The 13,246-nt window shown below is 47.5% G+C and overlaps 1 protein-coding gene across 2 annotated transcripts; it reads right to left on the reverse strand.

The window, feature by feature from the left end:
• Positions 1-355: 355 nt before the first annotated feature.
• Positions 356-13,158, reverse strand: LOC137365844 (probable N-acetyltransferase camello). Of its 2 annotated transcripts, XM_068028154.1 has the most exons (3): positions 12,959-13,158; positions 5,075-5,302; positions 356-1,260 (listed from the first exon to the last, which is right to left on the reverse strand). In XM_068028154.1, exon 3 carries the CDS (start codon positions 1,235-1,237, stop codon positions 464-466), a length of 774 nt encoding a protein of 257 aa, XP_067884255.1. In that variant the 5' UTR covers positions 1,238-1,260; positions 5,075-5,302; positions 12,959-13,158; the 3' UTR covers positions 356-463. The 2 variants fall into 2 exon arrangements, with proteins under 2 accessions (XP_067884255.1, XP_067884221.1); XM_068028120.1 differs by lacking the exon at positions 5,075-5,302 and having other exon boundaries at positions 12,959-13,157.
• Between the last annotated feature and the right edge of the window lie 88 nt (positions 13,159-13,246).

Below are 13,246 nucleotides of genomic sequence, written 5' to 3' on the forward strand. Positions count from 1 at the left end.
AAACCCGCGACCTCTACCAACTAGAAGGACAAGGGCAGCAAATACATGGGAACACCACCACCTGCAAGTTCCCCTCCAAGTCACACACCATCCTGACTTGGAACTATATCACCGTTCCTTCACTGTCACTGGGTCAAAATCCTGGAACTCCCTTCCTAACAGCACTGTGGGTATACCTACCTCACATGGACTGCAGCGGTTCAAGAAGGCAGCTCACCACCACCTTCTCAAGGGCAATTAGGGATGGGCAATAAATGCTGGCTTAGCCAGTGACGCCCACATCTCATGAATGAATAATAAAGTACTTAATTGTAAAGCAATTTGTGAAAGTGCTGAGGTTACAAAACGCTTGATGGAAACTTAAGTTGTTTTTAATAGTTGTAACCATTTATAAAACCCCTTTAATAAGCATGGCAATCCGTCCCCTCCCCTTTAATAAGCATGGCAATCCGTCCCCTCCCCTTTAATAAGCATGGCAATCCGTCCCCTCCCCTTTAAGGCAGGAGTGTTGTTCCTGTGCTGGCACGGTTTTCCTGATGTCATCATATTGTGTTCTCTCCCACAGGCTAGGCTCAGGATTGCCTTGGATTTGGTATCGATATTTGTAGATGGTATAATTGGTGAGTTTGGCTAGGGGATGTGGCGGCAGCACTGTGCCCACCAGTCTGTACCCCATCTTGTGGTAGAGGCTCTGGGCCTCTGTCTGGATGACCGAGGTCCCGAGCACAATGCCACTGAAGCCATTGTGACTGGCAAACTCCAGGACAGTGTGACACAAGGCCTTGGCAATGCCCTGGCCACGGAATTCAGGGATTACATTCATCCTTTTCAGCTCCAGGTCACTGGGTGAGACTTTAGAGGGGGCAGCCCCCACTGTCCCGACCACAGCCCCATCACACTCTGCCACCCAGAAGCAGGCGTCTGGCTGCTTCATGTAGACAGCCCTGATGTCCAGCAGATCCTCCCTCAGGTTGTGCTGAATGATTCTGGACCACAGGTGTCCCACCAGCTGACGTCCCACACCAAGCAGAATCCCCATGATGGTGAGTGACAACACCAATGAGTTGGAGACGATCAGGAGGAGGCAGAAGATCAGTGCCAGGCTGGCCTGCAGCAAAGTCTGCTTCAGAAGGTGCCGGCAAGCTCTGAGAACGTGCTGTCGCACACCAGTTGCATAAATATCCCGCACAGTCTGGTAATCCGAGTCCTGGTACAGACGAATCCGGAACTTCACCATTCTCCCTCCGTCCACTCAGGCCCCTGAACAAAATTTGTAGCAAAGGTTAGAATCAGAGCACAAAAGATCACAAAAGATCCTTGCAAAGACTTTTCAGTTTTGTACTTTTGAAATAAAATGAGTGATTACACAGATTCCAGAGGCTGCACTCTCGCACTCTCACTACTATCCAGAGGCTGCACTCTTGCACTCTCACTACTATCCAGAGGCTGCAGTCTCGCACTCTCACTACTATCCAGAGGCTGCAGTCTCGCACTCTCACTACTATCCAGAGGCTGCACTCTCACTACTATCCAGAGGCTGCACTCTCACTACTATCCAGAGGCTGCACTCTCGCACTCTCACTACTATCCAGAGGCTGCAGTCTCGCACTCTCACTACTATCCAGAGGCTGCAGTCTTGCACTCTCACTACTATCCAGAGGCTGCACTCTCACTACTATCCAGAGGCTGCACTCTCACTACTATCCAGAGGCTGCACTCTCACTACTATCCAGAGGCTGCAGTCTTGCACTCTCACTACTATCCAGAGGCTGCACTCTCGCACTCTCACTACTATCCAGAGGCTGCACTCTCGCACTCTCACTACTATGCAGAGGCTGCACTCTCGCACTCTCACTACTATGCAGAGGCTGCACTCTCGCACTCTCACTACTATCCAGAGGCTGCACTCTCGCACTCTCACTACTATCCAGAGGCTGCACTCTCGCACTCTCACTACTATCCAGAGGCTGCACTCTCGCACTCTCACTACTATCCAGAGGCTGCACTCTCGCACTCTCACTACTATGCAGAGGCTGCACTCTCGCACTCTCACTACTATCCAGAGGCTGCACTCTCGCACTCTCACTACTATCCAGAGGCTGCACTCTCGCACTCTCACTACTATGCAGAGGCTGCACTCTCGCACTCTCACTACTATGCAGAGGCTGCACTCTCGCACTCTCACTACTATCCAGAGGCTGCAGTCTCGCACTCTCACTACTATCCAAAGAACAAAGAACAGTACAGCACAGGAACAGGCCATTCGGCCCTCCAAGCCTGCACCGATCTTGATGCCTGCCAAAAGTAAAACCTTCTGCACTTCCGGGGACCGTATCCCTCTATTCCCTTCCTATTCATGTATTTGTCAAGATGCCTCTTAAACGTCGCTATCGTACCTGCTTCCACCACCTCCCCCGTCAGCAAGTTCCAGGCACTCACCACCCTCTGTGTAAAAAACTTGCCTCGCACATCCCCTCTAAACTTTGCCCCTCGCACCTGAAACCTTTGTCCCCTAGAAACTGACTCTTTCACCCTGGGAAAATGCTTCTGACTATCCACTCTGTCCATGCCACTCATAACTTTGTAAACCTCTATCATGTCACCCCTCCACCTCCGTCGTTCTAGTGAAAACAATCCGAGTTTTTCCAACCTCTCCTCATAGCTAATGCCCTCCAGACCAGGCAACATCCTGGTAAACCTCTTCTATACCCTCTCCAAAACCTCCACGTCCCTCTGGTAGTGTGGGGACCAGAATTGCATGCAATATTCTAAGTGTGGCCTAACTAAAGTTCTGAACAGCTGCAGCATGACCTGCCAATTTTTATACTCTATGCCCCGACCGATGAAGGCAAGCATTCCGTATGCCTACTTGACTACCTTATCCACCTGCGTTGCCACTTTCAGTGACCTGTGGACCTGTACGCCCAGATCTCTCTGCCTGTCAATACTCCTAAGGGTTCTGCCATTTACTGTATACCTCCCACCTGCATTAGACCTTCCAAAATGCATTACCTCACATTTGTCCGGATTAAACTCCATCTGCCATTTCTCCGCCCAAGTCTCCAACCGATCTATATCCTGCTGTATCCTCTGACAATCCTCATCATTATCCGCAACTCCACCAACCTTTGTGTCATCCGCAAACTTACTAATCAGACCAGCTACATTTTCCTCCAAATCATTTATATATACTACAAACAGCAAAGGTCCCAGCACTGATCCCTGCGGAACACCACTAGTCACATCCCTCCATTCAGAAAAACACCCATCCACTGTTACCCTCTGTCTTCTGTGACAGAGCCAGTTCTGTATCCATCTTGCCAGCTCACCTCTGATCCTGTGTGACTTCACATTTTGTATCAGTCTGCCATGAGGGACCTTGTCAAAGGCTTTACTAAAGTCCATATAGATAACATCCACTGCCCTTCCTTCATCAATCAACTTCGTCACTTCCTCAAAAAACTCAATCAAATTAGTGAGACACGACCTCCCCTTCACAAAACTATGCTGCCTCTCGCTAATAAGTCCATTTGTTTCCAAATGGGAGTAAATCTTGTCCCGAAGAATCCTCTCTAATAATTTCCCTACCACTGACGTAAGGCTCACCGGCCTATAATTTCCTGGATTATCCTTACTACCCTTCTTAAACAAAGGAACAACATTGGCTATTCTCCAGTCCTCTGGGACCTCACCTGTAGCCAATGAGGATGCAAAGATTTCTGTCACGGCCCCAGCAATTTCTTCCCTTGCCTCCCTCAGTATTCTGGGATAGATCCCATCAGGCCCTGGGGACTTATCTTTACCTTAATGCTTTGCAAGACGCCCAACACCTCCTCCTTTTTGATAACGCCATGACCAAGACTATCTACACTCCCTTCCCTAGGCTCATCATCCACCAAGTCCTTCTCCTTGGTGAATACTGATGCAAAGTACTCATTTAGTACCTCGCCCATTTCCTCTGGCTCCAAACATAGATTCCCTCCTCTGTCCTTGAGTGGGCCAAGCCTTTCCCTGGCTACCCTCTTGCTCTTTATATATGTATTAAAAACCTTGGGATTTTCCTTAATCCTGTTTGCCTATGACTTTTCATGACCCCTTTTAGCCCTCCTAACTCCTTGCTTAAGTTCCTTCCTACTGTCTTTATATTCTTCAAGGGATTCATCTGTTCCTAGCCTTCCAGCCCTTTCGAATGCTTCCTTTTTCTTTTTGACGAGGCTCACAATATCCTGTGTTATCCAAGCTTCCCGAAACTTGCCAAACTTGTCTTTCTTCCTCACAGGAACATACTGATCCTGGATTCTGTTCAACTGACGTTTGAAAGACTCCCACATGTCAGATGTTTATTTACCCTCAAACAGCCGCCCCCAATCTAAATTCTTCAGTTCCTGCCTAATATTGTTATAATTAGCCTTCCCCCAATTTAGCACCTTCACCCGAGGACTACTCTTATCCTTATCCACAAGTACCTTAAAACTTATGGAATTATGGTCACTGTTCCCGAAATGCTCCCCCACTGAAACTTCGACCACCTGGCCGGGCTCATTCCCCAATACCAGGTCCAGTATGGCCCCATCCCTAGTAGGACTATCTACATACTGTTTCAAGAAGCCCTCCTGGATGCTCCTCACAAATTCTGCCTCATCCAAGCCCCTAGCACTAAGTGAGTCCCAGTCAATATTGGGGAAGTTAAAATCACCCACTACGACAACCCTGTTACCTTTACATCTTTCCAAAATCTGTCTACATATCTGTGCCTCTACTTCCCGCTAGCTGTTGGGAGGCCTGTAGTAAACCCCCAACATCGTGACTGCACCCTTCCTATTCCTGAGCTCCACCCATATTGCCTCGCTGCATGACCCCTCTGAGGTGTCCTCCCGCAGTACAGCTGTGATATTCTCCTTAACCAGTAATGCAACTCCCCCACCCCTTTTACATCCCCCTCTATCCTGCCTGAAGCTTCTAAATCCTGGAACATTTAGCTGCCAATCCTGTCCTTCCCTCAACCAAGTCTCTGTAATCGCAACAACATGATAGTTCCAAGTACTAATCCAAGCTCTAAGTTCATCTGCCTTACCTGTTATACTTCTCGCATTGAAACAAATGCACTTCAGACCACCAGTCCCGCTGTGCTCAGCAACATCTCCCTGCCTGCTCTTCCTCTTAGTCTTACTGGCCTTATTTACTGTTGAGTATTTCCAGCATTTCTTGTTTTAATTTCAGATTTCCAGCATCCGCAGTATTTTGCTTTTAGGTTAAAATCAATGTTCATGACAAATTTGCCTCATTATTGGCAGGTGGGAGCCTAGAATGACATCACACAGTAACTCACACTCACCTCCGTCTGTTCACACACACAGTAACTCACACTCACCTCGGTCTGTTCACACACACAGTAACTCACACTAACCTCCGTCTGTTCACACACACAGTAACTCACACTAACCTCCGTCTGTTCACACACACAGTAACTCACACTAACCTCGGTCTGTTCACACACACAGTAACTCACACTCACCTCCGTCTGTTCACACACACAGTAACGCACACTAACCTTGGTCTGTTCAGGCACACAGTAACTCACACTAACCTCAGTCTGTTCACACACACAGTAACTCACACTAACCTCCGTCTGTTCACACACACAGTAACTCACACTCACCTCGGTCTGTTCACACACACAGCAACTCACACTAACCTCAGTCTGTTCACACACACAGTAACTCACACTAACCTCGGTCTGTTCAGGCACACAGTAACTCACACTACCCTCCGTCTGTTCACACACACAGTAACTCACACTAACCTTGGTCTGTTCACACACACAGTAACTCACACTAACCTCCGTCTGTTCACACACATAGTAACTCACACTAACCTCAGTCTGTTCAGGCACACACAGTAACTCACACTAACCTCAGTCTGTTCACACACACAGTAACTCACACTAACCTCCGTCTGTTCACACACACAGTAACTCACACTAACCTCCGTCTGTTCACACACACAGTAACTCACACTAACCTCAGTCTGTTCACACACACAGTAACTCACACTAACCTCCGTCTGTTCACACACACAGTAACTCACACTAACCTCGGTCTGTTCACACACACACTAACTCACACTAACCTCCGTCTGTTCACACACACAGTAACTCACACTAACCTCCGTCTGTTCACACACACAGTAACTCACACTAACCTTGGTCTGTTCACACACACAGTAACTCACACTAACCTTGGTCTGTTCACACACACAGTAACTCACACTAACCTCCGTCTGTTCACACACACAGTAACTCACACTAACCTCCGTCTGTTCACACACACAGTAACTCACACTAACCTCGGTCTGTTCAGGCACACAGTAACTCACACTAACCTCGGTCTGTTCACACACACAGTAACTCACACTAACCTCCGTCTGTTCACACACACAGTAACTCACACTAACCTCGGTCTGTTCACACACACAGTAACTCACACTAACCTCCGTCTGTTCACACACACAGTAACTCACACTCACCTCGGTCTGTTCACACACACAGTAACTCACACTAACCTCGGTCTGTTCACACACACAGTAACTCACACTAACCTCCGTCTGTTCACACACACAGTAACTCACACTAACCTCGGTCTGTTCACACACACAGTAACTCACACTCACCTCCGTCTGTTCACACACACAGTAACGCACACTAACCTTGGTCTGTTCAGGCACACAGTAACTCACACTAACCTCCGTCTGTTCACACACACAGTAACTCACACTAACCTCAGTCTGTTCACACACACAGTAACTCACACTAACCTCCGTCTGTTCACACACACAGTAACTCACACTAACCTTGGTCTGTTCACACACACAGTAACTCACACTAACCTCAGTCTGTTCAGGCACACAGTAACTCACACTAACCTCAGTCTGTTCACACACACAGTAACTCACACTAACCTTGGTCTGTTCACACACACAGTAACTCACACTAACCTCCGTCTGTTCAGGCACACAGTAACTCACACTAACCTCGGTCTGTTCAGGCACACAGTAACTCACACTAACCTCAGTCTGTTCACACACACAGTAACTCACACTAACCTCCGTCTGTTCAGGCACACAGTAACTCACACTAACCTCGGTCTGTTCACACACACAGTAACTCACACTAACCTCAGTCTGTTCACACACACAGTAACTCACACTAACCTCAGTCTGTTCACACACACAGTAACGCACACTAACCTCCGTCTGTTCACACACACAGTAACTCACAGTAACCTCCGTCTGTTCACACACACAGTAACTCACACTAACCTTGGTCTGTTCACACACACAGTAACTCACACTAACCTCAGTCTGTTCACACACACAGTAACTCACACTAACCTCCGTCTGTTCACACACACAGTAACTCACAGTAACCTCCGTCTGTTCACACACACAGTAACTCACACTAACCTTGGTCTGTTCACACACACAGTAACTCACACTAACCTCCGTCTGTTCAGGCACACAGTAACTCACACTAACCTCCGTCTGTTCACACACACAGTAACTCACACTAACCTCGGTCTGTTCACACACACAGTAACTCACACTAACCTCCGTCTGTTCACACACACAGTAACTCACACTAACCTCCGTCTGTTCACACGCACAGTAACTCACACTAACCTCCGTCTGTTCACACACACAGTAACTCACAGTAACCTCCGTCTGTTCACACACACAGTAACTCACACTAACCTCGGTCTGTTCACACACACAGTAACTCACACTAACCTCCGTCTGTTCACACGCACAGTAACTCACACTAACCTCCGTCTGTTCAGGCACACAGTAACTCACACTAACCTCGGTCTGTTCACACACACAGTAACTCACACTAACCTCAGTCTGTTCACACACACAGTAACTCACACTAATCTCGGTCTGTTCACACACACAGTAACTCACACTAACCTCGGTCTGTTCACACACACAGTAACTCACACTAACCTCCGTCTGTTCACACACACAGTAACTCACACTAACCTCAGTCTGTTCACACACACAGTAACTCACACTAACCTCCGTCTGTTCAGGCACACAGTAACTCACACTAACCTCGGTCTGTTCACACACACAGTAACTCACACTAACCTCAGTCTGTTCACACACACAGTAACTCACACTAACCTCCGTCTGTTCAGGCACACAGTAACTCACACTAACCTCGGTCTGTTCACACACATAGGAACTCACACTAACCTCAGTCTGTTCAGGCACACAGTAACTCACACTAACCTCGGTCTGTTCACACACACAGTAACTCACACTAACCTCAGTCTGTTCACACACACAGTAACTCACACTAACCTCGGTCTGTTCACACACACAGTAACTCACACTAACCTCCGTCTGTTCACACACACAGTAACTCACACTAACCTCCGTCTGTTCACACACACAGTAACTCACACTAACCTCAGTCTGTTCACACACACAGTAACTCACACTAACCTCCGTCTGTTCAGGCACACAGTAACTCACACTAACCTTGGTCTGTTCACACACACAGTAACTCACACTAACCTCCGTCTGTTCACACACACAGTAACTCACACTAACTTCCGTCTGTTCACACACACAGTAACTCACACTAACCTCCGTCTGTTCACACACACAGTAACTCACACTCACCTCGGTCTGTTCACACACACAGTAACTCACACTAACCTCGGTCTGTTCACACACACAGTAACTCACACTAACCTCCGTCTGTTCACACACACAGTAACTCACACTAACCTCGGTCTGTTCACACACACAGTAACTCACACTCACCTCCGTCTGTTCACACACACAGTAACGCACACTAACCTTGGTCTGTTCAGGCACACAGTAACTCACACTAACCTCCGTCTGTTCACACACACAGTAACTCACACTAACCTCAGTCTGTTCACACACACAGTAACTCACACTAACCTCCGTCTGTTCACACACACAGTAACTCACACTAACCTTGGTCTGTTCACACACACAGTAACTCACACTAACCTCAGTCTGTTCAGGCACACAGTAACTCACACTAACCTCAGTCTGTTCACACACACAGTAACTCACACTAACCTTGGTCTGTTCACACACACAGTAACTCACACTAACCTCCGTCTGTTCAGGCACACAGTAACTCACACTAACCTCGGTCTGTTCAGGCACACAGTAACTCACACTAACCTCAGTCTGTTCACACACACAGTAACTCACACTAACCTCCGTCTGTTCAGGCACACAGTAACTCACACTAACCTCGGTCTGTTCACACACACAGTAACTCACACTAACCTCAGTCTGTTCACACACACAGTAACTCACACTAACCTCAGTCTGTTCACACACACAGTAACTCACACTAACCTCCGTCTGTTCACACACACAGTAACTCACAGTAACCTCCGTCTGTTCACACACACAGTAACTCACACTAACCTTGGTCTGTTCACACACACAGTAACTCACACTAACCTCAGTCTGTTCACACACACAGTAACTCACACTAACCTCCGTCTGTTCACACACACAGTAACTCACAGTAACCTCCGTCTGTTCACACACACAGTAACTCACACTAACCTTGGTCTGTTCACACACACAGTAACTCACACTAACCTCCGTCTGTTCAGGCACACAGTACCTCACACTAACCTCCGTCTGTTCACACACACAGTAACTCACACTAACCTCGGTCTGTTCACACACACAGTAACTCACACTAACCTCCGTCTGTTCACACACACAGTAACTCACACTAACCTCCGTCTGTTCACACGCACAGTAACTCACACTAACCTCCGTCTGTTCACACACACAGTAACTCACAGTAACCTCCGTCTGTTCACACACACAGTAACTCACACTAACCTCGGTCTGTTCACACACACAGTAACTCACACTAACCTCCGTCTGTTCACACGCACAGTAACTCACACTAACCTCCGTCTGTTCAGGCACACAGTAACTCACACTAACCTCGGTCTGTTCACACACACAGTAACTCACACTAACCTCAGTCTGTTCACACACACAGTAACTCACACTAATCTCGGTCTGTTCACACACACAGTAACTCACACTAACCTCGGTCTGTTCACACACACAGTAACTCACACTAACCTCCGTCTGTTCACACACACAGTAACTCACACTAACCTCAGTCTGTTCACACACACAGTAACTCACACTAACCTCCGTCTGTTCAGGCACACAGTAACTCACACTAACCTCGGTCTGTTCACACACACAGTAACTCACACTAACCTCAGTCTGTTCACACACACAGTAACTCACACTAACCTCCGTCTGTTCAGGCACACAGTAACTCACACTAACCTCGGTCTGTTCACACACATAGGAACTCACACTAACCTCAGTCTGTTCAGGCACACAGTAACTCACACTAACCTCGGTCTGTTCACACACACAGTAACTCACACTAACCTCAGTCTGTTCAGGCACACAGTAACTCACACTAACCTCCGTCTGTTCACACACACAGTAACTCACACTAACCTCAGTCTGTTCACACACACAGTAACTCACACTAACCTCCGTCTGTTCAGGCACACAGTAACTCACACTAACCTTGGTCTGTTCACACACACAGTAACTCACACTAACCTCCGTCTGTTCACACACACAGTAACTCACACTAACCTCAGTTTGTTCACACACACAGTAACTCACACTAACCTCGGTCTGTTCAGGCACACAGTAACTCACAGTAACCTCCGTCTGTTCACACACACAGTAACTCACACTAACCTCAGTCTGTTCACACACACAGTAACTCACACTAACCTCCGTCTGTTCACACACACAGTAACTCACACTAACCTCGGTCTGTTCACACACACAGTAACTCACACTAACCTCAGTCTGTTCAGGCACACAGTAACTCACACTAACCTCAGTCTGTTCAGGCACACAGTAACTCACACTAACTTCCGTCTGTTCACACACACAGTAACTCACACTAACCTCCGTCTGTTCAGGCACACAGTAACTCACAGTAACCTCCGTCTGTTCACACACACAGTAACTCACACTAACCTCCGTCTGTTCACACACACAGTAACTCACACTAACCTCGGTCTGTTCACACACACAGTAACTCACACTAACCTCGGTCTGTTAACACACACAGTAACTCACACTAACCTCGGTCTGTTCACACACACAGTAACTCACACTAACCTCGGTCTGTTAACACACACAGTAACTCACACTAACCTCGGTCTGTTCACACACACAGTAACTCACACTAACCTCCGTCTGTTCACACACACAGTAACTCACACTAACTTCCGTCTGTTCACACACACAGTAACTCACACTAACCTCGGTCTGTTAACACACACAGTAACTCACACTAACCTCCGTCTGTTCACACACACAGTAACTCACACTAACTTCCGTCTGTTCACACACACAGTAACTCACACTAACCTCGGTCTGTTCACACACACAGTAACTCACACTAACCTCCGTCTGTTCACACACACAGTAACTCACACTAACCTCGGTCTGTTCACACACACAGTAACTCACACTAACCTCAGTCTGTTCACACACACAGTAACTCACACTAACCTCCGTCTGTTCACACACACAGTAACTCACACTAACCTCAGTCTGTTCACACACACAGTAACTCACACTAACCTCCGTCTGTTCACACACACAGTAACTCACACTAACCTCGGTCTGTTCACACACACACTAACTCACACTAACCTCGGTCTGTTCACACACACAGTAACTCACACTAACATCCGTCTGTTCACACACACAGTAACTCACACTAACCTCCGTCTGTTCACACACACAGTAACTCACACTAACCTCCGTCTGTTCACACACACAGTAACTCACACTAACTTCCGTCTGTTCACACACACAGTAACTCACACTAACCTCAGTCTGTTCACACACACAGTAACTCACACTAACCTCCGTCTGTTCACACACACAGTAACTCACACTAACCTCGGTCTGTTCACACACACAGTAACTCACACTAACCTCCGTCTGTTCACACACACAGTAACTCACACTAACCTCCGTCTGTTCACACACACAGTAACTCACACTAACCTCGGTCTGTTCACACACACAGTAACTCACACTAACCTCCGTCTGTTCACACACACAGTAACGCACACTAATCTCGGTCTGTTCACACACACAGTAACTCACACTAACCTCGGTCTGTTCATACACACAGTAACTCACACTACCCTTCGTCTGTTCACACACACAGTAACTCACACTAACCAGTGGCGCAGTGGTTAGCACCGCAGCCTCACAGCTCCAGGGACCCGGGTTCGATTCTGGGTACTGTCTGTGTGGAGTTTGCAAGTTCTCCCTGTGTCTGCGTGGGTTTTCTCCGGGTGCTCCGGTTTCCTCCCACAAGCCAAAAGACTTGCAGGTTGGTAGGTAAATTGGCCATTATAAATTGTCACTAGTATAGGTAGGTGGTAGGGAAATATAGGGACAGGTGGGGATGTTTGGTAGGAATGTGGGATTAGTGTAGGATTGGTATAGATGGGTGGTTGATGGTCGGCACAGACTCGGTGGGCCGAAGGGCCTGTTTCAGTGCTGTATCTCTAATCTAAAAAAAAACCTCCGTCTGTTCACACACACAGTAACTCACACTAACCTCGGTCTGTTCACACACACAGTAACTCACACTAACCTCCATCTGTTCACACACACAGTAACTCACACTAACCTCGGTCTGTTCACACACACAGTAACTCACACTAACCTCGGTCTGTTCACACACACAGTAACTCACACTAACCTCGGTCTGTTCACACACACAGTAACTCACACTAACCTCGGTCTGTTCACACACACAGTAACTCACACTAACCTCCGTCTGTTCACACACACAGTAACTCACACTAACCTCCGTCTGTTATTCTGCGACGCTGGGATTTTTTTGGTTGAAATGTAATTAGCTCTGTGGAGGCTGTTGTTGTCACAGGTAATTATCCCATTGTGGAGTTGGTGTCTACTTTCGTACTGGATCCTTCAGAGTCATTTCACCTTGCTGTGGTATGGTGGATGACCTGTTATGACAGGAAGTACTTTTGCAGAGTAGCAATTTGAAAATGACAAATGGTGATTACTCAATTGTTTAGAAATCTTGTAGAAACAGCCCACAGTGACGAGAGCGCTGAGTGCAGTTACACAA

The sequence above is a fragment of the Heterodontus francisci genome, chromosome 1, assembly GCF_036365525.1.
Source record: "Heterodontus francisci isolate sHetFra1 chromosome 1, sHetFra1.hap1, whole genome shotgun sequence".
Taxonomy (NCBI): Eukaryota; Metazoa; Chordata; class Chondrichthyes; order Heterodontiformes; family Heterodontidae; genus Heterodontus; species Heterodontus francisci.

What these genes read in the sequence shown, in the direction of transcription:
- LOC137365844 (XM_068028154.1), bottom strand. Translation starts at nt 1,237, where the DNA reads ATGGTGAAGTTCCGGATTCGTCTGTACCAGGACTCGGATTACCAGACT.